This window comes from Chiloscyllium punctatum, chromosome 41 (assembly GCF_047496795.1).
Source record: "Chiloscyllium punctatum isolate Juve2018m chromosome 41, sChiPun1.3, whole genome shotgun sequence".
Taxonomy (NCBI): domain Eukaryota; kingdom Metazoa; phylum Chordata; class Chondrichthyes; order Orectolobiformes; family Hemiscylliidae; genus Chiloscyllium; species Chiloscyllium punctatum.
Window position 1 is genome coordinate 17,879,774 of NC_092779.1, and position 26,377 is coordinate 17,906,150.

At 41.5% G+C, this 26,377-nt stretch overlaps 1 protein-coding gene across 2 annotated transcripts in view; it reads left to right on the forward strand.

Annotated features, from left to right (window-relative positions):
* topbp1 (DNA topoisomerase II binding protein 1) overlaps positions 1-19,307 on the forward strand; it is a 60,406-nt gene extending 41,099 nt beyond the window's left edge. For both annotated transcript variants that reach the window (XM_072560475.1, XM_072560476.1), the window contains exons 23-28: positions 827-938; positions 3,108-3,271; positions 8,035-8,175; positions 10,301-10,393; positions 15,593-15,754; positions 18,844-19,307. In XM_072560475.1, coding sequence (XP_072416576.1) covers positions 827-938; positions 3,108-3,271; positions 8,035-8,175; positions 10,301-10,393; positions 15,593-15,754; positions 18,844-18,957 — 786 coding nt within the window. In that variant the 3' untranslated portion in view covers positions 18,958-19,307. The remainder of the gene's footprint in view (positions 1-826; positions 939-3,107; positions 3,272-8,034; positions 8,176-10,300; positions 10,394-15,592; positions 15,755-18,843) is intronic.
* The last annotated feature ends 7,070 nt before the right edge of the window (positions 19,308-26,377 follow it).

Here is a 26,377-nt window from a genome sequence, read left to right on the forward strand (position 1 = left end):
ACGAAATGACTTGAAGCTCGTCAAGTAGAAAAGCACTCCAAGACCATTGAAATTTAATTTCAGTTCTGTTAAATCGATTAATATCTATCTTTTATTCAAACACAACTGTCTACCATATCTAAAGCTTTTAAAAAATCATTCTTGGGATATGGCCATTGCTGGCTAGGCCAACATTTTATTGCCCATCCCTAATTGCCCAGAGGGCAAAAAAGAATCAACTATGCTTTGGGGGTCTGAAGTCACACGTAGATCAATCTAGGTAATGTTGGCAGTTTCCTTCTCTAAAGTGAACGAGATGGTTTTTTACAACAATCAGCAATGGTTTCATGGTCATCATTAGGCTCTTAATTTCAGATTTATCATTTGACTCAGACCCCATCATCTGTCATGGCAGGATTAGAACCTGGGTACCCAGAACGTTACCTGGGTCTCTGCATTAATAGGTGAGCGATAAAACATTAGGCCAAGTGTTTAGCATGGTATTTCTCATTGTCTTCCCACGCAGTTCCTGTGCCTTTTAACACTCTGTGACAGCTAATCTGGTTCAGAATATCTGTGAGAATAACGGAAGTCGAACAGCCTGTCCTTTGAACCATATTTGCAGATGCTCATGTTTGTATCTTCTGAAAATCTGAACAACTGTAGGGTCACCAAAGCTTAAAAGTACAAGTGGAACCTTAGTCAGCCCTAAGCCATGAAAGTTCTGACAGCTTGGCTCAAAGATTTTAGAGTCCCATGAGCAATGAGAAATAAAGTTCATCTTACTGAATATTTGTTTTGGTTATTGATAGTAAATAAATCTTGTGATGTTTTCTTATAATTCCAGGTTGCTGCTGTTGACAGTAATACTAAAGAATCACACACTCCGCGCAGGTTCCAGTTATCCTCATTGAACCCTCAGGAGCGGATTGACTACTGCCATCTTATCGAGGAGTTAGGTGTGGTGTTTTCCTTGTATCGCGTGCTATTATTTCCACTTTCAAAAGATTATGTTTTGCTTAATGCTACTTTACTATGTTTGATTCTTAGAATCATAGATTCTTACATCACAAAAGGAGACCATTTAGTTTGTCGTGCCCATGACAGCTGCAGTAAGATTCAGTTCCCTACTCTTACCCTATAGCCTTGAAATGTTTTCCGTTTCAAGTGTATGTCGTGATTACCTGATTAGATTAGATTAGATTCCCTACAGTGTGGAAACAGGCCCTTCAGCCCAACCAGTCCACACCGACCCTCCGAAGACTAACCCACCCCGACACATCTCCCTCATTCACCTAGTACTATGGGCAATTTGGCATGGCCAATTCACCTAACCTGCACACCTTTGGACTGTGGGAGGAAACTGGAGCACCTGGAGGAAGCCCACGCAGACACTGGGAGAATGTGCAAACTCCACACAGACAGTCACCCGAGGCTGGAATCGAACCTGGGATCCTGGTGCTGAGAGGCAGCAGTGCTAACCACTGAGCCATCGTATTTTTGTTACGATCCCAGCTGATATTAATTCAGTACAAGTCAGATCCCAGAATCAAATCTGGCTTGTAAAATAATACGTAAACTTTACTGTGGAGGTCAGTTACTGGACAGATTTACAATAGACTGTCAGTGTATTCTTAGCACAGAACAAAACGTTTATTAAAGAAAGAAACATAAACTACAATAGATCAAATAAAAGGAAATATGGAAAGATTTCGTATCAGATGTCCGAAAAGTTATCCTTTTTACCCCAATAAGATCTTCACACCTCCAAACACCCATTACTCTTTGAGTAAAATGAAGGAGGAGATAGACATATTTTTAATTATCTAATCTAACCTAATTAATTTATCTATGTCTCCGCATCCACCACAGTCTGTGTAGCTGTGTTTTAGCAAAAACATCTTCATCTTGGCTGCTACCAAATTATTTTCCTTTGGTACTGATTACCTTAAACCTCTGGTTACTAACATCCCAGTTAGTTTCTCCCTAGATGTTGTATCAAAACCCTTCACAATCTCGAATATCTAATTCTCCTCTGAATCTTCTTTGCTGTAAAAAGATCAGTTACAAATTCTGCAGTGTCTCCATGTGATTGGAATCCTTCATCCATGACACCATTCTTATGAATGCACCTTGCACCCTTTCCATGATTTATAAATAAGTACCACATTCCATTATTTATGACAACAGTTAGCAAGATACTAAACCATAGGTACAGGAACCCAGATTCCATCATGTGCTGAATTAACTGATCACAGGAGAGGAACCACAAATGGCTACAGTGGCCCTCCCTCCTGTGGCAGTGTCCCATGTTAGAAAATGCTCATGTGCATCCGTTGCAATATCTTCCCAGATCAAATGGTCTACTAACATTTATTGTCCCAGTAGGAGGAATAACCACATCAGAGAGGTACTCCTGAACTTCCAGTACACTGGCATCAGTCATTAATTTAATGACGCTCATTATAATGCAAGGAGATATGAATCATAGGGAACAAAATGCTTTTGGTAGCAGGGAAATAACAAAACTTGCTTTGAGATAATTGAGAATTGTAAAGAAAAATTGCTAAATGTGTACATGGTACTGTGGTGTAGGCACTTTTGATAGATTTGTGGCTGAACAACCTCTGTTCAAATGGGGTCCAAAAATGGTTCGGATCAAAGATTAACATAGGTTTGATCAGAATTGGGAAATAAATGTATTACCAGAGTTTAGCTGAAAAATCAGCAAATCTTAAGACTCGAAAAGACCAGATTGATTTAAATCATTTGTTTATTCCGAAGCCTAAAATAATATTTGTGTAAAATAGATTGAATGATTGTCTTAGAATTAAACTATTGGGTGATTGAAGGCCCATAATAAATTGTTGGCATTAACGTGAATTGAGTATAGGTATAACAAATGAGTATTTCATCAAAACGTTAAGGTAAAGATTTTTTATAGCAAGCTTTATAAAAGATCAGACTGGTAAATCTTTGTTGCAGGAAACTCAATCCAGACAAAATGTTTGTGCTGTAACTGGAATCTTGGTTTGTATTTATTGTATCATCATTTGTAATAAGTATATCTTCAAAACCAGTGATTTTACTATTTGTTGAGTAAATGTGGAATTTGTTGCTCTCTTTAGGTGCAGTAGTATTAGATAGACAATGCTTTGACCCATCCTGCACACACATCATTGTTGGGCAACCATTACGTAATGAAAAATACTTGGCTTCTATGGCAGCTGGGAAATGGGTTCTTCATCGATCGTATCTCGAGGCATGCAGAGCTGCTGCCAAATTTATCCAGGTTATGTTGTCTCAACTAAAAATAATACACTAAAAATGCTTCTTTCCCAATTGAATATTAATCATCATTTATGAATACATACATAAAATTAGCCTAATCTGTATTTGAAAGTGATGTTGCCATAATATATAATTTTGTTTCTAAAATTAGAGGTCGAAATTTCTTTTCCACGTTCCTTCTGTTTCTGTGCAGTGTTTGATTTTATGGTCAGTCGTAGTTGTCTTAAGTTGTCAGCTTTGGAGGTCAGTTGGCTGGACAGCTGGTTTGTGATGCAGAGTGACACCAGCAGTGTGAGTTCAATTCCCACACTAGCTGAGGTCATCGTGGAGGTCATCGTCAAGGCCCCATCTTCTCGACCTGACTCCTCACCTGAGATGTGCTGACCTTCAGGTCAAATTGTCTCTAATGAGAGAGCAGCGTATGGTCTTCTGGGTCTACGGCAACTTTCATTTTTGTTGTTGTCACCTTAAGTATAATGATCATGTTAAATGTAAATGATGTTTGTCATTTACTTTGGGAGAAAATTCTCTCAGACCAAAAAAGCAACAGCTTTAAATTCTGCTTCTGAGCCTGTTCCTGTTGTTGAGATAGTGTTTACAGAATTCTCTCCTTGGACCTAAAAAGCATACTTTTACAGAGGAATGTTGGTTTGTTTTATTCTTTTGAATATTTTCTAGTTTGCTTATTTCCACTCTTAATAAGTTGTATATGTATGAGATGGCTGTTATCCAGGATCCTGGCTTCCTCTGCTTTACTAACCACCTTCTCCTGCTACTTTCTTGCCCTTTGCCCACTTCCCTCACCCTGAGTTTTCACCGTAGCCCTACCTGGTATTTCCATTCTCAGAATCCCTCTGACTAACCCCAGCACTCCTTTTCCTCCCCCATCCCGCGCCCGTACTACTTTGTTCCACTGAGGGACCTTTATCATCTCTATCAAAGTACATCACTGGTTTTGTTTTACCAGCATATGTTGTTCAAGCTCCATTTTGTTTTCCAGTCCTACAATGGCTCTTCTAAAGGGCCCAACAGAAGACTATACAGAAGTCGGAGGGAGGTTTTGTTTTTTATTTCTTTTTCTGTGAAGAATAGAGAAACAGGAGTGTATATCCCAACTCCACCGCACTACTGCAGGTTGCTGGCGGCTGGGCTGAGCTCCCCTGTATCTCTTCCATGTAGGGGAGACTGTGTTACTCCCAAGTGCATTAACAATGTTTAGTCTGTGTTCCCCTGTTCCTCACAAATGGAGACAATCTTTCACAGTGAAAAGTTGTGGAACCATGACATATAGGTTAGGTCTGTTTTCATTAGAAAAAGGAGATTGAGGGGGGACCTGATTGAGGTTTACAAAATTCTGAAGGGTATAGACAGGGTGGATAGAGACAAGCTTTTTCCCAGGGTGAAGGATTCAATAACAAGAGATCACGGTTTCAAGATGAGAATTTAAGGGGGATACATGCGGCAAGGAGGGTGGTGGGCGTCTGGAATGCGTTGCCAGCAGAGGTGGTAGAGCCAGCACGGTAGATTCATTTAAGATGTGTCTGGACAGCTGCATGGGTAGGTGGGGAGCAGAGGGATACAGATACATAGGAATTGGGCGACAGATTTAGACAGTAGATTTGGATCAGCTCAGGCTTGAAGGGCCTGTTCCTGAGCTGTAAATTTTCTTTGTTCCTTTGTATATTATAAACACTATCTAAACCTCCAGAGCAATCAAAATAGAGACAGAAATGTTCAGGTCCTATGCAGCATATAATACAAGCTTCAGGGTAATGTCATCAAAGTGCAATATAAAGGATGGGCCATTGCTGGAACCCTAGCTTCCACTCATCACACTGCTGCTGGTTCTGCATGAAATCCATACTTTGTTTGAAACAGCTGTTACCATCTGCTCCACCCCCATTTTAAATCCCTTCATTCCTTGCTTCCTTAGTACAAATCTTCCTGTCCTCTTCCCAATATTGGGATATTTTGTTTTGTCAGACAGGTTACCCGTCTGACACCTTGTAATTCCATTTAAATTCAGACCAGTGTAGAGGCACAGCTCTGCTCAGTGTCGTGAATGACGTTATGGTAATATGACTGTGGTTTGTTGTCCTTTTTCACCCTCCTTTAACTGTTTGCCTTTCATACTATTGATCATGCATACTGTCTCCCATTTACCTCTCTCTCGCAGTCTATCACCCTTGTTCCGATGATTGGCTTGTGTATTTTTTAATGGTTTCTATTCCATAGCTACACTGACATAATCATTGTTCCCATGGTTCCAGCAATGATCCCTCTGTTTCATTGCACTTTGGTGACGTTATCTAGAAGTTTGTATTATATCCAGTCTGACACCTGAATCTTTCGGTCTCTCTTTTGATTGCTGTAGGTGGTTTTTAAGTAGTTTAAGCATTTCAGTGTTACTTGGTTATGTTTAGCAGCATAGTTTAGTATCACAATGGTATTGAAACAGTGTTATCGTGCTGTTAACATTAGTGCTATTGAATTGTTACAATATCATGAGTAAAATTAGAATTAGATTTTATTGTCTCGTGTACTCAAGTATAGGGATACATGAGTACAGTGAAAAGTGTACAAAGTTGCCATTCTCCATTACCACCTTGCTTAGAAAACCAGAATTTTAAAAAACAGAAATAAAAGAAAACCAAAAGACAAGAAAAACATCCAAATCCTAAAGTCTGAGACTTATTCCTGTAAAGGTTAAAAATCACACAACACCAGGTTATAGTCCAACAGGTTTAATTGGAAGCACTCCAGCTTTCGGAGCAGCTAATGTGCTTACAATTAAACCTGTTGGACGATAACCTGGTGTTGTGTGATTTTTAGCTGAAAATGTGTTGCTGGAAAGGCGCAGCAGGTCAGGCAGCATCCAAGGAACAGGAGAATCGACGTTTCAGGCATGAGCCCTTCTTCAGGAATGAGGAAAGTGTGTCCAGCAGGCTAAGATAAAAGGTAGGGAGGGGCATTGGAAATGCGATAGGTGGAAGGAGGTCAAGGTGAGGGTGATAGGCCGGAGTCGGGGCGGGGGCGGAGAGGTTAGGAAGAAGATTGCAGTTTAGGAAGGCGGTGCTGAGTTAGAAGGATTTGACTGATACAAGGTGGGGGGGAGGGGAAAGGAAGAAACTGGAGAAATCCGAGTTCATCCCTTGTGGTTGGAGGGTTCCTAGGTGGAAGATGAGGCACTCTTCCTCCAACCATTGCATTGCTATGGTCTGGCGATGGAGGAGTCCAAGGACCTACATGTCCTTGGTGGAGTGGGAGGGGGAGTTGAAGTGTTGAGCCACGGGGTGGTTGGGTTGGTTGGTCCGTCCGGGTGTCCCAGAGGTGTTCTCTGAAAAGTTCTGCAAGTAGGCTTGTGTGATTTTTAACTTTGTACACCCCAGTCCAACACTGGCATCTCCAAATCATGACTCCTGTAAAGGTGTTTGGAACCCTCGATGCAGGCACACATGGCCTGAAGCCTCAGTGAAGCCTGAGAGTCTCGCATTGGTCACTGGGAGGAGCCACATTCTTTCTGGTGTTGCTGCTATTGACTCCAATCATTGGTAGACCCAATCACCGGGAGGGGCCACATCCTTACTGCTGCTACTGCCTCCAACCACCGGCAGCCCTGATCACCGGGAGGGGCCACATTCCTGCTACTGCCCCCAGTCACTGGTAGTCCCAGTCACCGGGAGGGGCCACATCCTTACTGCTGCTACTGCCTCCAATCACTGGCATCCCTGATCACTGGAAGATGCCATGTCTTTACTGCTGCTACTGCCTCCAATCACTGGGCACAGCCTTTGACTGCTGGAGGGCTGCCATCATTCTGCACACAGCCCACTCCTCCTGTCGACATCAACTCTGATTTCCAAGAAGAGTCCGGGTGGAACCGTGTCCGCTGCCTCCGACTGTCGGGTGGAACCGTGTCCGCTGCCGCTACCTCAGACTGCTGGGAGGCTGGTGCCGTTTCACATGTGGCCTGCTGTCATTGCTGTGTCGTAGGCCTCAATTAACCCGCCACAAAACTCTTTAAAGAAAAATAAGAAGTTAAAAACAAAACAAAAGAAAAAGAGCAAAAAATAAAAGGGAAAGGAAAGGAAGCAAGCAGAATGGGAGTGGACGAGCCCCAGGCTTTGGAGCGCACATGCAGATCTGTTATTCTACTGCCATCTTGGCCAAGTAATATTAATATTAACCTAATAATACTGTCATACCTAAGCTTGATGTTTCAGTGTATGCAATGTTTAGAACTATTTGTTTTTATATTGGTGTAAGATATTAGATTCCATTTTATGACAAAACAACGATTACAGCTTTTATAACTTAGGTGCCAGCTTCTTCATTAATCCCAGAAAAAAAATGTTTGGAGTAGAAAAGTCAGCATGAACAATTCAATAAACTTTACAGTTTGTAAAGAGTCCATTAACATTTGAGTCAAAACAGTTTCCGACTGTGATTTAAAGGTAAAGTCACCATAGCCCTACCGGCTGCTCTGTCATTAGAGAGATGACGGCTAGTGGTGGTTTGTCCTGAAGGTCACCATTCCTCGGGGGTGAGGGGTGAGGTTGAGAAGTAGAATCCTTCGTGGTGACCTCAGCAGGATTTGAACCCATGTTATTGACTTCACTCTGCATCACAAACCAGCCGTCCAACTGACCCACTACTGTGATTTTATTGTTATTTAAAACCTTGCTTCTTATCATGATCAATAAGTACAATGTACATACGATGGTGTGAACTTGTATGCACACTCATTATTCCTTACATCTTCAGGAGGAAAATTACGAATGGGGCAGCAGTTCCATCCTGGATGTGTTGCCTGGAATTAGTGTCCAACAGAAGAAGCTTGCAGTGGCAGCCATGAGATGGAGGAAAAACTTGGAGTTGTTAAGACAAAGGAATCCAACTGCTGAGGTACTGATTGCACAAGCCAGGTAGATTTATGTGGTGCAAAAATAGAAATTGCTGGAAAATCTCCATTTGGAAAAAGGGTCACTGAACCCGAAAAGTTAACTGCTTTCTGTCCACAAATGCTGTCAGACTGGGTCAGTTTTTCCAGCAGTTCCCGTTTTTGTCTCTGATTTTCAGCATCCGCAGTTCTTTCGTTCTTTTTTTAAGATTTGTGTGGTTCCATGCTTAGACTGACTAGAACACTTCGGTGCACTGACTGCCAGAATATTTACTTTGAAAGAGACCAGACTGGATATTACATAATCAGGTGGATAATTACAACAGTTGGCATTACGTGTTCCAGGTGCACAGACCAATATTGGTTCTACATGGTGTCTCTCTGCGTTCAGGATTTTTAGTGTTTCTTCATGTGTTGGCAAGAAAGTTGTTGAATTGCCTTTTTTGACTAGCACCAATTCTAAACAACTCTGAAGAGATGAAAAGTACCAACAAAGTTGTAAACAATGTTGGGAGGAGTGTAAGTATAGCAACACATCACATCTCATCACATCCAAGAAACAGTCTTTTGAAAGAGAGCACAATTGCATGAATACAACTTCAGAAGATGAAGAATAAATGTGCCACTTCTTGAAGTGTAATCTTAATTTCTAAGCAAACAAGGTAAAGTTTTGTGTGCACCTATGTGCAAGAAACAGCAAATAAGATCAGTAAGCATTTAATCTGATTTTGTGGTTTTAATCTGTTGTTGAGAAATATTTATAGAATCCATCCAGTATGGAAACAGGCCATTCAGTCCATCAAGTCCACACTGTCTCTCTGAAGAGTAGCCCTCCCTAACCCTGTAACCCTGTTTTCTCGTGACTAATCCACCTAGCCCACACATCCCTGGACACTGTGGGCAGTTTAGCATGGCCAGTGAAATGTGGATTGTGACTGGGAGGAGTGTTGTCATGGAGAATGTACCCTTTAATCCTTGATCAGCAGTTCACTGTCAGGCTTTACATTTTAAATGAAGTGGGGCTCGCATCATGCACAGTATAAATTTTGGCTTGTGCCTTGAAATGGTATCCTTGCAGATTGTCCTGATAAGTACAAGACAAAGAAACCTCAACTAGAAAATGCTGTTTTAACAGTTTTGAGGCTAAGATTTTCACATCCTATTCGTCTATGCCTGCCGATCTGTGAAGCCTGGGCATTTATATATAAAATAAATTCTTCTGAAATATTTTGAAAATTAGGCTGTTGCTTTAACTTTTTAAATTAAGCCACATAGCTCTGAATTTGTAATGTGGGTTTTGGTGCTTTTTGAATTGTGTCATGAGATATTTCCCGTCTGCTCTAACAGCTGGAACCAGCATTGAGCTTCAGCGTAACATTTCAGGAGGGCAGCATTAACCTTTTAGTACAGCGCTAGAATGTTGGTCTTGATTCAGAACATGGCTGAAATCGCATATTAGGGTTTCTGACCCGAGCAAGGGTGATACTAACTGGGCCAGTCACAGTTGATGGTGGTTGTTAATTAGAATTCTAATATTCTCCTACTGTCCCTCTCCATCTTCTGATAATACTTGGCAGCTACTCATTAGGACTGTATTTGAAAGTGTATCTTTTCTGGATGGAAAGTTATTAATTGTACCAAGGAATTATTTTAAGGTTTCCATTAATGAAATTTCAAACAGTGATTCTTAAATGTCTGCTCTTGCCTGAAGGCACAGAACTTGGTCTGCATATGAGGAGCTTCTGCCCTCCCAAAAGAGGAATCTGAAAAGAAACACCTTGCACTTTAAACATTATGTAATAACACTCAGACCTAAAGTGACAAACTGCCTACAGCTGGAAGAGTTAAAGGAGGAGAGTTCAGGCAGCGCTGTGAAAAATATATTACACAACATACTGTCAACCAAAGAGTCAATATGTTTTTGCCTCAGTGAAGCAGCGTGTAGGAATGACAACACATGTCGTCGCATTTATTATTACAAAATATTTCCAAGATATCCATGTTAACCTTTTGAAGCAATGACTTCAGCAAACTCTCATAACAAGAACTACTCTAACTTTTTCTATTTAAGGATAAGATGTTCAGAGTGTACATGGTGTTTGGCTTAATTATCATCTCCTGTTTCTACAGATTGGTGCATTTACTGGTTGGAAAGTTATTTTAAACTTTGATCATGCCAAGGAGGCAGGTTTCAGACGTCTTCTTCTTTCAGGTGGAGCCAAGGTTGGTGTTAGCCAGTTGTATAATGTTTCTGATCGCTTGCGCTTATTGTCTTCCGCTTGTACATATAAACCATGTTTAAAAGGCATGCATCTGAACTGTGAAATGTTTCGTAAATGCTGTATTCCAAACATCACACCAGTATTCTAGATTATGTGAAATAATGAGTTAGTTACACACATTATATCTGTTTACTCAGGCAGTACAAGGTAGTGGAATCAATAGCCAGCACCAAACTGAGTAATAGAATGGCCATCCTTTATAACCAGGTTCAAGAGAAGAAACATGCTTATAAGACATTTACTTTAACGTTCTTGAAATATGTTGCTTTTCAAGCCACTGAGCTTCTCAGTGTTAAATTTTATGACAATACATCTGAAAAAACAAAATAATTCTCAAAGAAATTATTTAACTTAACCGTAAATATTTTAGCTTCATGAGCTTTTTGTGCAGCATGACTACCGAGGGTATTCTGCTGACATCTCCTGAGTTCTGCACAAGTTCCATCTTTTGCACACCTCCCGTTGTAATGTCTGTCAAATCTTACTCCTAGCAAAATCTCATCCTCCACTTTCAAAATAAATAAACAAGTTTGACTTTGTGTATCTTGGTTTAAGAGAAAATTGTAACTTCCTCTGCCTGGCACAAACTGGATCCAACAGAAGTCAAAAAGCAAGCAATACTTTTGCTGTCCATTTTTCACCCTACAGCTATTTCTGATACATGCTTTATGAGTTGGGCTTTATCCTTCATATTACTTAGCAATTAAAATACTTAATATGCTAAGCATAAGACTGATGTTTTTCATTCATTCATGGTATGTGGGCGTCGCTGGCTGGGAAGCATTTACCAAGGAATGAAAGAATATTAGAGGTATACAGGAATGTAGATTTGATGTTAAAATCAGATCAGCAATGATCTTTTTGAATGGCAGAGCAGGCTCAAAGGGCAAGAGACCTACTCTTGTTCCTATTTCCCATCCCTTGCTGCCTTTGAGAAGGTGGTGGTGAGCTGCCTTCTTGAACTGCTCATGTCCAAATGTAGTAGATACACTCTCAATGCTGTGAATTCCAGCATTTTGACCCAGTCACACAGAAGGAACAGTGATATATTTCCAAGTCAAGGTGGTTGTGGTTTGGAGGGCAACTTGCAAGTGGTAACAAAGAGGACTGATGAGGGCAGAGTAGTAGATGTGATCTATATGTACTTCAGTAAGGCGTTCAACAAGGTCCTCCATGGGAGACTGGGTAGCAAGATTAGATCGCATAGCGATTTGGATACAGAACTGGCTCAAAGATAGAAGACAGAGGGTGGTGGTGGAGGGTTGTTTTTCAGACTGGAGGCCTGTGACCAGTGGAGTGCCACAAGGATCGGTGCTGGGTCCATTACTTTTCATCATTTATATAAATTATTTGGATGTGAGCATAAGAGGTGTAGTTAGTAGGTTTGCAGATGACTCTAAAGTTGGAGGGGTAGTGGACAGCGAAAAAGGTTATCTCAGATTACAACGGGATCTTGATCAGATGGGCCAAAGGGCTGAGGAGTGGCAGATGGAGTTTAATTTAGATAAATGTGAGGTGCTGCATTTTGGGAAAGCAAACCTTAGCAGGACTTATACACTTAATGGTAAGGTCCTAGGGAGTGTTGCTGAACAAAGAGACCTTGGAGTTGCAGGATAGTGAAGAAGGCGTTTGGTATGCTTTCCTTTATTGGTCAGAGTATTGAATATAGGAGTTGGGAAGTCATGTTGCAGCTGTACAGGATATTGGTTCAGCCACTGTTGGAATATTGCATGCAATTCTGGTCTCCTTCCTATCAGAAAGATGTTGTGAAACTTGAAAGGGTTCAGAAAAGATTTACAAGGATGTTGCCAGGGTTGGAGGATTTGAGCTACAGGGAGAGGCTGAACAGGCTGGGGCTGTTTCCTCTGGAGTGCCAGAGGCTGACGGGTGACCTTATAGAGGTTTATAAAATTATGAGGGGCATTGATAGAATAAGTAGACAAAGTGTTTTCCCTGGGGGTGGGGGAGTCCAGAAGTAGAGGACATGGGTCTAGGGTGAGAGGGGAAAGATATTCAAAGTTTGTGAGAAGATTTGTAGCTCGGGTGCTCATTGTTGTGGTTCTGTTCGCCGAGCTGGGAATTTGTGCTGCAGACATTTTGTCCCCCGTCTAGGTGACATCCTCAGTGCTTGGGAGCCTCCTGTGAAGCGCTTCTGTGATCTTTCCTCCGGCATTTGTAGTGGTTTGAATCTGTCGCTTCCGGTTGTCAGACATGGAAAGAACAATACTGGCCAAGGGACTCAACTGCAACCACAGGGATGCCAAGACAGCAGACTTCCTAGCAGCACTAGAATGCACACTCAGGAACAATGGACTGACAGAAGAGACACAACAAACAGTGAGCCAAAGTATCGTACCTCTGATAACAAGGAAAAGACAAACACATAACCTCAACACCAAGGAGAGGGAAGCACTAAAATCGCTAAGAAACAATAAGAACATCATCATACTACCAGCAGACAAAGGCAGAATGACGGTCATCCTGGTCAAAGCAGAGTACATCCAAAAAGCACAACAACTACTTGCAGATACCAACTCCTACCAAAAGAGGGAGTTTGACCCCACCCCACAGCTCACCAATAGAATAAACAACACACTGAGGAACCTACAAAAAAACGGACAGATAACCAGGTCTTACCTACAAAGAATGAAACCTGAAAGCAACAACACCCCCAGATTCTATGAACTACCGAAAGTGCACAAACCAGACATCCCACTCAGACCCATAGTATCACTACCAGGGGTACCATCACACAAACTGGCCAAAGAACTACAGCAGAAACTGAAACACCTGATCAGCAGATCCAGACACTCTATACAGTCAACACAGGAATTCTTGGACATCGTCAGAAATATACACGTAGACAAGGAAGAAACTATGATCTCATTCGATGTAACAGCACTGTTCACCTTTATCGACAAAACCCTAGCCAGAGAAACAATAGCCAACCTGCTGGACATACAGAACAGACAACAGGACATTGAACCCATCAACAAAGACGGCATACTCAAACTACTGGACCTTACCTCACAACACACTTCACATTCAACAACCAAATATATGAACAAATCAACGGAACACCCATGGGCTCACCCATCTCTGGACTCATAGCAGAAGCGGTAATGCAAAGGTTAGAACAAACAGTCTTACCGCAAATTCAACCCAAACTCTGGGTCAGATATGTTGATGACACCTTTGTAATCATTAAAAACACAGAAATAGAGAACACACACTGGATCATCAACGCCACACTCACAGGAATCCGATTCACTAGAGAAGAAGAAAAGGACAACCAACTCCCGTTCCTAGACGTGATGGTACAGAGAACACCGAACGGAGAATTCACCACAAAGGTATACAGGAAAGTCATACTCACAGACCAAGCCCTGAACAACGAAAGCAACCACCCCAACACACAGGAAAGAAGTTGCATCAAGACACTGTTCAAAAGGGCCACAACACACTGCAGTACACCAGAACTGCAAAAAGAGGAAGAATGTATTCGCCAAAAACGGATACCCCCGCAATTTCATCAACAGATGCCTAAGGGAAAGACAACGGAATGAGGACATGCCACAACCCAAAGGACTAGCCACGTTACCATACATCAAAAACATTTCTGAACTGACAGCCAGACTACTGCGACCACTAGGATTCATAACAGCACACAAACCAACAGCCACGCTCAGACAACAACTCACCAGGACGAAGGACCCGATACCCAACATGAGAAAAACCAATGTAGTGTACAAAATCCCATGCAAGGACTGCACAAAACACTACATAGGACAAACAGGAAGACAGCTAACGATCCGCACCCATGAACACCAACTAGCCACGAAACGACACGACCAGCTATCCTTAGTAGCCACACACTCAGATGACAAGCAACATGAATTCGACTGGGACAACACTACTATTATAGGACAAGCCAAACAGAGAACAGCCAGGGAATTCCTCGAGGCATGGCACTCATCCACAGACTCAATCAATAAGCACATCGACCTGGACTCAATATACCGACCACTGCAGCAGACAGCTGGAACTGACAACCGGGAGCGGCAGATTCAAACCACTATAAATGCCGGAGGAAAGATCACAGAAGCGCTTCACAGGAGGCTCCGAAGCACTGAGGATGTCACCTAGACAGGGGACAAAACGTTTGCAACACAAATTCCCAGCTCGGCGAACAGAACCACAACAACAGGGGAAAGATATAACAGAGACCTAAGGGGCAATGTTTTTACATGGAGGGTGGTACATGTATGGAATGAGCTGCCAGAGGGAGTGGTGGAGGCTGGTTCAATGCAACATTTAAAAGGCATTTGGATGGGTATATGAATAGGAAGGGTTTAGAGGGATATGGGCCGTGTGCTGGCAGGTGGGACTAGATTGGGTTGGGATATCTGGTCGGCATGGACGGATTGGACCGAAGTGTCTATTTCTGTGCTGTACATCTCTATGACTCTATGGTGGTGTTCCCAGGTGTTTGCTACCCTTATCTTCTATATATTAGAGGTCATGGGTTTGAAAGATCCTGTTGAAGGAGCCTTGGTGATTTTCTACAATGCGTTGTGTTTTCTGTTACTCATTGCTGCTGTGATTTGATGGTGGAGGAAGTGTATGTTTGTGGACGTGGTGCCAGTCCAACAGGCTGTTTGGATTGATTGTGTCAAGCTACTTATGTTGTTGAAGTTGTACCCATTCAAGCAAGTGGGGAGGTTTTCATCATACTTGTGCCTTATGGATGGTTGGACAGGTTTTGTGGAGTCGGGAGATAAGTTAAACACCACAAGCTGCCCAGCCTCTGAGCTACTCTCCTAGCTATAGTATTTAGATGGCTCACCCCATTAAATTTCTGGTCAGTGGTAACTGATGGTACTGTTGTGGAACCAGGATGATCTCAGGAGGTTTTCGGAGGCTGTTACCTATGGCTCCTTACACCTGCAAAGCCAGTTGTCTCTCTACATCCCCTGTCCTAAGATTGAGTGACATGTCCTATTGCCTTATAATGGAATGAATCATTGAGCATAAGTTTCATTTAAAGAATACATCAAGTACTTTAAACTTTGTATTAAACTCAATTATTCTGTACAATCTTGTGTTAATGACTGGTATTCAAATCTTTCTCAAACTTCAGGTACTTCCTAATCATTTGTTACATGAATACAAAGATGCCACTCATCTTTTCGCTGACTTCAGCAAACTAAAGCCAGAGGATCCAAGAGTGAATTTGGCTGAGGCCGTTGAACATAATGTGATGTGCCTCAAACCAGAATACATTGCAGACTACCTCATACAGGTTTGTCCCCTGTTTTAAATCGTCTTAAATATTCTGTGGAGGTGTCACGCTTAGGTTATTACTTTGAAGACATTAAGTGTGTGCTCTCTATGCGTGACTTGCTGAAAGGGGTTCTATGCCGTGTGGCCTTTTGCATTATTAACCTGCGGTCGTGAAAAATCAGATATTGCATATATTTTCATGCAAAATCAATGCATAAAACAATTAGGATAACTTTGGGATCCAAGGGTGCCTAATGATTTGGGCAGATAGACCCTTTGTTAAAACTTCATCTGACTCCCAAAACTTTAATCTAATTTTGCTCTTTACAAATTTAAAGATTTTTAACATACAACTTGCAGCACTGCATTTTTAAAAACTACTTTGTTCCTTTTGTTGTTTTCTACTATAAGAGAAAGGTTTCAGTTGCTTTTTTTTTCCAATCACTTAATTTGATATTGAAGGTACTATTTTATGACCTTTGATGTTAAAGTTTTCAAATTTTAAACCCACAGGAACACAGTAACCTCAATTGTATCTTGGAGGTGGGTCATACAGGAGCAGCCTTTTTTACAACACAGTTAGGAGAACTGGATTGATGTCTTTCCTTATCTCATTATTCCACTGATATGCCCAGCTCTGAATTTAAAGTGTTTGTGATAGTGCTGGTTGTACATATTATATACAGTCTATGGGTCCACATCAGAAACAAGTCAGTCAGGTTTCTTAAATTAATAAATAAAAAACCACTTTATTACGGAAAAAATAACTTACTTGAGCAACAATGCAGTATTATTAACAAAAGAAGTTTTAAATGTACAAATGTATCGAATTTGAAGTCTAACCAGAATTAACAAGAGGTAAATTTGAGTCTTATTACAAACTGTAGTCAAACACCCCATAGAGCTTATCAAATAGCACTTGGAATCAAAAAATATCCCTTGAATTTTTCAGCAATATCCTAGCCATTAGTGACACTACAGGTCATCAAACCTCCTTAAAACCTCCTAAGAGATTCAAATTCTTTGCTATTGAAGATCTGGCTTTGAATCTTCCTCAACAGTTGCTTCATTGTGAACTGAATTAACTAATGGTGAGGAGCTCTGAATTTTCAGTTCATTCCTTATCGAAGGGCACAAGGTGCCTTCAGAAATAAGGCCAGTCCTCTCAGTCCCTGTTGAGGTTGTTCTGCCTCACTTTCCCACCACTTGTCTTTCTGCTGCCCCCTGTTGCATCATTCTGACTGCTCCAGAACAATTGCTGTTGAGCCTCTCTTCTTGGCCACAGGACCTTAACTGTGCAACAGGAATGTTTATTGTATGTGGTTGGTGGGAGCAAGTGGAAGGCTGATCCTTTGGCCTTGTCCATTGTGGAAGCATTGAATATCTATCCCCAATCCATCTTGGTCCCTGTCACTCCCACAATGGCCAGGTTTTGCTGCTTTCTGCTTGACCTGAGGTTCAGAATGCTCCCACTGTTCTTCACCCTCTACCTTGTACTCTCTTGGCATGTAAAGAAAAACAATCTAAAATATTACAAACTATTACAACAGCTTGTTGCTGTCCATCTGTCTGTTTTAAAGTCAGAAGTAACGTGACACCCAGGTTATAGTTCAACCGATTTATTTGCAATCACAAGCTTTCAGAGTGCATCTTCATTGTCAGCTGACAAAGGAGCAGCGCTCCCAAAGCTTGTGATTTAAACCTGTTGAACATAAACTGGTATCATATGTCTTCTGATTTTGTCCACCTAGTCCAACACAGGCACCTCCATGTCATACCTGTTGGGTTTCTTTGATACTGAGATTAGTACAGTTGCTTTGTCTGAGTCTTTCAGATAGGACATGGAAGAAAATAATGGAAATAAAGTTTTCACCTCCCCTGAATGTCTAACAGCCAAAGCCTTACTGTCGTCAACACACTACCAGCTCTGTCCATGTACATCTACTCACTGCACAGAAAGACTGATCCTTTGATGAGGCAACCAGTCTCCATCGCCAGGTTTCCATCTCATTGAGAAGGGCCTTATATGACCCTCCTGCAGCAAGTTAGAAGTTCTCTTGTTTGCATCCTTTTTATCTTACATTCTCAGTCAGCGGTAGCAATGAAAAAGATACTAATACTTTCAGACTGCATTCTGCTTGGGCGAATTAAACTTTCTCACTGATCAGTGCTGAATGTTAAATCAATTTGCGCCTGTTGCTTGGATTACTTGCTGCAATGATTGCATTGGAAAATTCATTTAAATTCATTTGTGCATTGCTTGGGTTACTCGTGGCACACCAATATCTATACTGCTCAGATTAAGATTTTGCACTGCTTTTAAAATGATAAGTGTAGGACAACATTGCTTCAAAAAAGACTTACTTATGATCAATAGCCTTGATCAGTGCTTATTACAGAACCTCAGCTATTGTTCCAGTCACAAGTGGATTACGCTGATACCTTGGAGAGCTTATGTTCAAGCTTTTGTACCAAAATCTGAGCAGAACCTCATTTTGAATCAGTGACCAATGTGTTGTCATCATGGTTTCCTTATTGTACCAACTGTGGGAAATTTCTGAGGTTCACATTGTATCTGCCTGAGTGTAAATATTGAATGAATGCAGGTGTTGTAGCACACTGGACATGTACAGTGCCATGCACTTGATAAAATGGTACACCATGGAAGCACACCATTCAGCCCATCATTATCAGCTTCACTTTGTAAAAGCACTGTGCAACTGGGTTCATTTATCGGTCCCATTGACCTATTTGAAGTGCTTAGTGACTTTCAAAAGAGAAATGTCTATTGGATCAACTTCCACCATCCTTTTTTGGGTATACATTTCAGATACTAACAACTAACAATTTTTAAAAAAACACTCCTAATTTCTCTTGAATTTCCTCTCTAACAAAAAATCAGCTCTAAGTTTTAGCATAAGATGGTAATAGTATTGGAGATAATTGCAACTGCTAGATCGGTTTAGATTATTCACAGAAACTGTTGTCTATCTGAAGGTCTCAGTAAAGGAGCATTTGTCTAAAGTGTATTGGTGCTTTCATTTTTATTGATATCTGACCTTGAATTTGGATGTTGGGATATTGAACAAATTTTCTTTACATTTCCAGGAGCATCCTCCTCCAGTTGAGAATTACTACCTAACTGCTGAGTCTGGGATGGGAACTCGTAAACGGAAATCATCTGGAGATGATTCTGATCCAAGAAAGTGTAGAAGAAATTGAGGTTCCTTCAAGTCTGTGATTTAGTTTTATGATAAATGCCATTAATATTCCTCATTCAAGAAATGATTGTTTAAGAAAGGACAGATTTTCATGCCACTACATTCACCTGCAATGATAAATTCAGGACGTTTTTCAATGGGGGATTTGGAAGCTCAAAAACATTGAACTGATTTATAAAATTAGGCATCTTCTTTTTGGCTCTGTAAGGTCCATGTCAACCAATTAAAACACCACGTTCCTTCATTTAATTATTTGTTCAATCTCCTCTTCGGTTTGCTATTAAAGCAGAAGATAAATATTTGACTACCTTTTTTTGATAGTATTTTAAATAAATATATTTGCCTAGAAAACTTTGTTGTTGGTCTGAACTGGTATTACAGTATCTCTCTCTTCCTTTACACTGTATTTTAAGTCTCTGCCTCTGCTCAAGATGGTGGCTTGTACAACCTAAAACATGATCTTATCATCAAGAACGATTTTTCTTGCGTTCTGTTTCACACACTATTAAACTTAGAAATGTGTTTTCTGACATAAATTGGCCCAAGTGGCCATACACTTAACAGCCAGCAACACCTGGTTCCTAGCCCCAGCCTGTTTCTGCATCACTTCTGCTGGATGTCTCTTGTTGCACATTTCTTCCACTTCACATTCCAATGAAATGTTCCAATTTCATCTCTTCTCCCACCACCACTGAATATTTAACCCATATTTTCTTCTTCAACATTACAATCTTCAGCCTTTCTCCTATTTAATTTGGGATAAAGTAAAGTAATTTTAATTTTTCCATCACTTTTTAATACTTGTTCCTTTCTGACATAGGGTCAGATGATGTGGAGTCTGTGTGGGTGGAATTGAGAAACCATAATGGGAGTAACGTACAGACATCCTAACTGGTCAGGACCAGGGGCGCAACATGTACCAGGGAATAGAAAAGGCATGTCAGAAAGGCAAGGTCACGGTGATCATGGGAGACTTCAATATGCAGGTGGACTGGGTAAATGTTGCCAGTAGATCCAAAGAAAGGGAATTCTTGGAATGCTTACAGGATGGCTTTTTGGAATAGCTTGTCATGGAGCCCACAAGGGAGCAGGCTATTTTGGACCTAGTGCTATGTAATGAACCAGACTTTATAGAAGATCTTAAAGTAAGGGAATACTTAGGAAGCAACGATCATAACATGGTAGAGTTCAGTCTGCAGAGAGAAGGCAAAATCGGATGTAATGGTGTTACAGTTAAATAAAGGTAATTATGAGGGCATGAGAGAGGAACTGATGAAAATCGACTGGAAGCAGAGCCTAACAGGGAAGTCAGTAGAGCAAAAATAGCAGGAGTTTGTAGGTATAATTGAGGACACAGTACAGAGGTTCATCCTCAAGAAAAGAAAGATTATCCGGGGAGGGATTAGACAGCCATGGCTGACAAAGTCAGTCAGGAACTGTGTCAAAGAGAAAGAGATCCTATAAAGTGGCCAAGAGCACTGGGAAATCAGAAGATTGCGAAGGCTACAAAAACAAACAGAGGATAACAAAGAGAGAAATAAGGAAGGAGAGGATCAAATATGAAGGTAGGCTAGCCAGTAATATTAGAAATGATAGTAAAAGTTTCTTTCAATATATAAACAAATGACAGGCAAAAGTAGACATTGGGCCACTTCAAGCTGATGCTTGTGATGGGAGATAAGGAAATAGCTGGAGAACGTAATAAGTACTTTGCATCAGTCTTCACAGTAGAAGACATGAATAATATCCCAACAATTAATGGGAGTCAGGGGGCTGAATTGAATATGGTTGCCCTTACAAAAGAGATAGTGCCGGTGATAAGCGGTGTCCCACAGGGTTCAGTAGTGGGGCCGCAGCTGTTCACGTTATATATTAATGATCTGGATGAAGGGACTGGGGGCATTCTAGCAAAGTTTGCCGATGATACGAAGATAGGTGGACAGGCAGGTAGTACTGAGGAAGTGGGGAGGCTGCAGAAGGATCTAGACAGTTTGGGAAAGTGGTCCAGGAAATGGCTGATGAAGTTCAATGTGAGCAAATGCGAGGTCTTGCACTTTGGGAAAAAGAATACAAGCATGGACTACTTTCGAAGCGGTGAGAAAATTCATAAAGCCAAAGTACAAAGGGATCTGGGAGCACTAGTCGAGGATTCTCGAAAAGGTAAACATGCAGGTTGAGTCTGTGATTAAGAAAGTGAATGCAATGTTGTCATTCATCTCAAGAGGGTTGGAATATAAAAGCAACAATGTGCTACTGAGAGTTTATAAAGCTCTGGTTAGGCCCCATTTGGAGTACTGTGTCCAGTTTGGGGCCCCACACCTCAGGAGGGACATACTGGCACTGGAGCGTGTCCAGCAGAGATTCACACAGCTGATCTCTGGAATGGCAGGTCTAACATACGAGGAACGGCTGAGGATCCTGGGATTGTATTCATTGGCGTTTAGAAGGTTAAGGGGAGATCTAATAGAAACTTACAAGATAATACATGGCTTGGAAAGGGTGGACGCTAGGAAATTGTTTCCGTTAGGCGAGGAGACTAGGACCCGTGGACACAGCCTTAGAATTAGAGGGGGTAAATTCAGAACAGAAATGCGGAGACATTTCTTCAGCCAGAGAGTGATGGGCCTGTGGAATTCATTGTCGCAGAGTGCAGTGGAGGCTGGAACACTAAATGTCTTCAAGGCAGAGATTGATAAATTCTTGATGTACAGGAATTAAGGGCTACGGGGAGAATGAGGGTAAGTGAAGTTGAAATGCCCATCAACCATGATTAAATGGCGGAGTGGAATCGATGGGCCGAATGGCCTTACTTCCACTCCTATGTCTCATGGTCTTCAGTAATGTCACCTATAAATCCTATTGGTAACTTATTGCCATTTTTCACCAATGTATTTCAAATCCTGCCTCTAAATTTAGAAATTCAGACATCCAGAAGGAAAAAAATAGCAAATTCTCAAAACAGCAGTGTGAAAATGACCAACTGTTCTGTTTTGTGATATTGATTTAGGGATAAATATTGGCCAGGATAAAGTCCCTTGCTTCTCCAAAATGCCATGGAATTTTTCATGGCTACTTGAAAAGTCAGGCAGGGCCTCTGTTTAAAATTGCATTTGAAAGATGGCACTTCTGATAAAACAGCACTCCTTCAGAGCTCAAATCCTGAGAATTTTGAACCACACTCCCATTGAGATGGATTATGAGAGATAGGAAGAGGCTCTTCAGCCCCTCAAATGTGCTTCACCATTCAATGGGATCATGACCAATCTGACATTCCTCATGTCCACTTTCCTGTTTTCCCCCTGTTGATCAGTAGGGGAATCAAGAATCTCAGTCTTAAATATACACAAGATCACTGCCACCATAGCTGTCTATGGCAAGGATGTCCAAAGACACTGAACCCTCCAAGAAATTTCTCATCTCAGTCTTAAATTGGTGCTCTTTTATTCTGAAGAGTATGTCCTCTAGTCCCAGATGGAGAAGCATCTTAAGATTTACCATCAAGCTTCTTAAGAATCCTACATGTTTGAGATCACCTCTCACTCTTCGAAACCTCCAGTGAGGAGAGTCCCAACCTGTTTAGCCTTTACTTAAAGTCAGTCTCTCCATACAGAGGATCATCCTAATAAACCTCTGAAATGTCTCCCAATAAAGTGACAATTCTCCTTAAGAGGACCAAAACTGCTCTCAGTACTCCAGATATGGTCTCAGTCAGCACCTTACACAGATGTAGTAAGACTTCCCTACTCATACTCCAAGCCCCTTTGAAATAAGGGTCACCATTTCCATTTATCCATGTCAATGCCCACTTGTTACAGGTTGCCAAGCTGACAAAGCCACCCATAGCCACTTACTGTTTCCTGCCCATTAGCCAATTTCCTATCCACACCTAAAACTAGCTTTAATACCACAGGCTCTTATGGCTAAACCTATTGAAGTACCTTGAATACATTCTTGAAGTTCAAATACAACACATCCAACGGTTCTACTCTTAGAATCATAGAGATGTATAGCACAGAAACAGACCCTTCTGTCCAACTCGTCCATGCCAACCAGATATCCTAACCTAATCTAGTCCCATTTGCCAGTACTTTGTCCATATCCCCCAGGATCTTACCATTTAGTGTATAAATCCTACCCGATTCGCCTTTCCAAAATGCAGCACCTCACATTTATCTAAGTGAAACTTTATCTGCCACTACTCAGCCAATTGGATCAAGATCCCATTGTACTCAGGTAGTCTTCTTTGCTGTCCACTACATCTCTATACCTCCATGTTCATATCCAAATCATATTTACATAATGACAAAAAGCAATGGACCCAGCACTGATCCTTGTGGCACACCACTGGTCACAAGCCTCCAGTCTGAAAGGCAACCTTCCACCACCGCCCTCTGTCTCCTATGTTCAAATCAGTTCTGTATCCAAATGTCTAGTTCTCCCTGTATTCCGTGAGATCTAACTTTTCTAACCAGTCTACCGTGAGGAACCTTGTGAAACACCTTACTGAAGTCCATATAGATTATGTCCACCACTGCCCTCATCAGTCCTCTTCGTTACTTATTCAAAACACTCAATCAAGCTCGTGAGATATAATTTCCCATATGCAAAGCAATCTTTTGTTGAAACTTCCTTGAAAAACTCAAATTAGACAATTTCTTTCCCTTTTCATAAATTCATGCTGACTCTGCTCAACCAGATTATAAATTTTCCAAACGTGTTATTGCTACTTTAGTAACTGATTCCAACATTTTTCCAATAGATGTTAACTTAATCAATCTATAATTAGCTACTTACTGCCTCCCTCCCATTTTGGAAAGGGATGTTACATTGGCAGGTTTCTAATCCTCTGATACTTCCAAAAATCCTTGGACTCTGGAGGAAGTTATAGCCAATCTCTGGCGACTACTTTTAGGATTATCAAACGCAGACCATAAGAGCCTTTTGAAATGGTCCCCCTTGTTCATTAATATATACCCGATGAATCACGTGCTTCTCCAGAATTATCACCCCTTCTTGATCTTTCTCAATGACTGAGCTAACTCACCCGTACCTCACATGACACCTTAAATTTCCCAAAGTAGTGAGATCCAAACCCAAGAAAGTGATCAGAAAATGAGACGATGGAAGTTCCATTATTTATTCTGCACAAAGTTCACAATTATTCTACAATTCAGTAACCAAGTGGTTTCACTGCTCCAGTGAATGTAGTAGCATTTACTATCAGGTTTCCAGCAGCACTGAAGACAGAGGAATTTAGTATCTCACTGGATCCAAATGTCCAACAGCACCTCGAAATGAGTGAAAACAGTCAAACTTGAATAAAAGCAAATTAAATTGCACAATAAAAATAATGGATCAAGGAAATCAGAAACATTAAAAACCTACGATCTGGTAGCAGAAAATTAGAATCAAATTCTGCAATTAAGTGGAACGCTCATCTAGAAGTAGGTGATTATTATAATCTCTGCCTACCTTGACACCTTCCTGTCCTCCTTAGCCCAGGAACTCCCCACCTACGTTCAGGATACACCCTTCACCTCCAAGATTTTGGTTTCCCCAGCCCTCAACGCCTCATCTTCACCAAGAACATCCAGTCCCTGTACACATCAATCTGCCACAATGAAGATCTCCAAGCACTCAGCTTCCTCCTATCATGCTGTCCTAACCAGTACCCTTCTACCAGCAACCTCATCTGTCTGGCTGAACTGGTTCTTACCCTCAATAACTTCTCCTTCCAATCCTCCCTCTGCCTCCAAACCAAAGGGGTAGCTGTGGGCACCCACATAGGACCCAGCTATGCCTGCCTTTGTCAAAATGTACAGAAATTTACCTGTACCTCTACTAATGTCATCAAATGTATCTGTTACAGCTGTTGTGGTCACCTCTACATCAGGGAAACAGGATGCTTTCTTGTGGATCATTTGAGAGAATATATCTCTGGTACACCCACACCCACCAACCCCACCGCCCTGCAACTGAACACCAACTCCCCCTCCCACTCTTTCAAGAACATGCAGATCCTGGGCCTCCTCCACCGCCAAACCTTTATCACAACATCTGGAGGAGGAACGCCTCATATTCTGCCTTGGGATCCTGCAACCACACGGGATAAATGTGGATTTCAACAGCATCCTCACTTCCCCTCCCTCCACATTATCCCAGTCCCAAGCCTCCAACTCAGCACTGCCCTCCTGACCTGTCCATCACCTTTCCCATTTATCTGCTCCACCCACCCTCCCACCCTGACTTATCACCTTCACCCCCACCTTCATCTACCTATCGCTTTCTCAGCTACCTTCTCTCCCCCCTCCCAAACCACCCCTCCTCCCCTCCCCCATTTATCTCACTATCCCCCAAGCACATAAGCCTCATTCCTGATTAAGGGTTTATGCCCGAAACGTGGATTCTCCTGCTCCTCGGATACTGCCTGACCTCCTGTGCTTTCCCAACACACACTCAACACTTACCATCTTGTGTAAAAACAAAACTTGCCTCTTGCATCCGATTCAAACTTTTGCCCTTTTGACCTTAAGCCTATATCCCCTAGGAATTGACATTTCTACCCTGGGAAAATGGACTCTCATCTGTGTTTCTCAATATTGTAAACTATCAGGTTGCCCCTCAGCCCAATGTTCAAGTGAAAACAATCCAAGCTTGTCCAATTGCTCCTCAATTAATACCAGCCAAACCAGGCAACAGCCTGATGTACCCTTGTATCCTCTCCAAAGCCTTCACATCCTGTTAGTGTAATGTATCCACCTTAATATTTTTCAAGACACACACACTCCTTAATGTCAATATGCCTCAGAATATGAACATTCTGCTCACTATCTTACAATTATCCATGTCTTTCTGCTTGAATATATATGCAAAACACTTCTTTTGGGTCCACACACAAATTCCCTTTGTTCAAGAGCAGACCTAACTTTTCCCTAGCTACCTTCTTGGTCCTAAAGTACATATAAAATGCCTTGGCATTCCCCCGAACCCTACTTGCCAAGGACATTTCATGGCCCCTTATGGACTTCCTAATTCCTTGTTTCTTTCTTGCCTCCTCCATGTTCCTCAAGAGCATTGTCTGACTTCAGTTTCCTGAACCTTACAGATGCTTCCTTTTACTTTTTGACGAAACTTTTCAATATCTGTCATCTCGGGTTTCCAAATCTTGAAATCATTATCTATCATGCTCACAGGAACATGCTGATCCTGAACTCTTAACTGGCCTTTAAAAGACTCAGTCAGATGATGGGGTCATCCTATAGGTCTCCCAATAGATTCAAACAGCTGTCCCCAATTTAATTTCTTCAGTTCCTAATTCTGCTGTAATTAACCCTCCCGAATTTCACTTGAGGACCACTTATACTTATCCATAACTATCTTAAAACTTACGGAATTATGATCACTATGCCCAAAATGCTCCC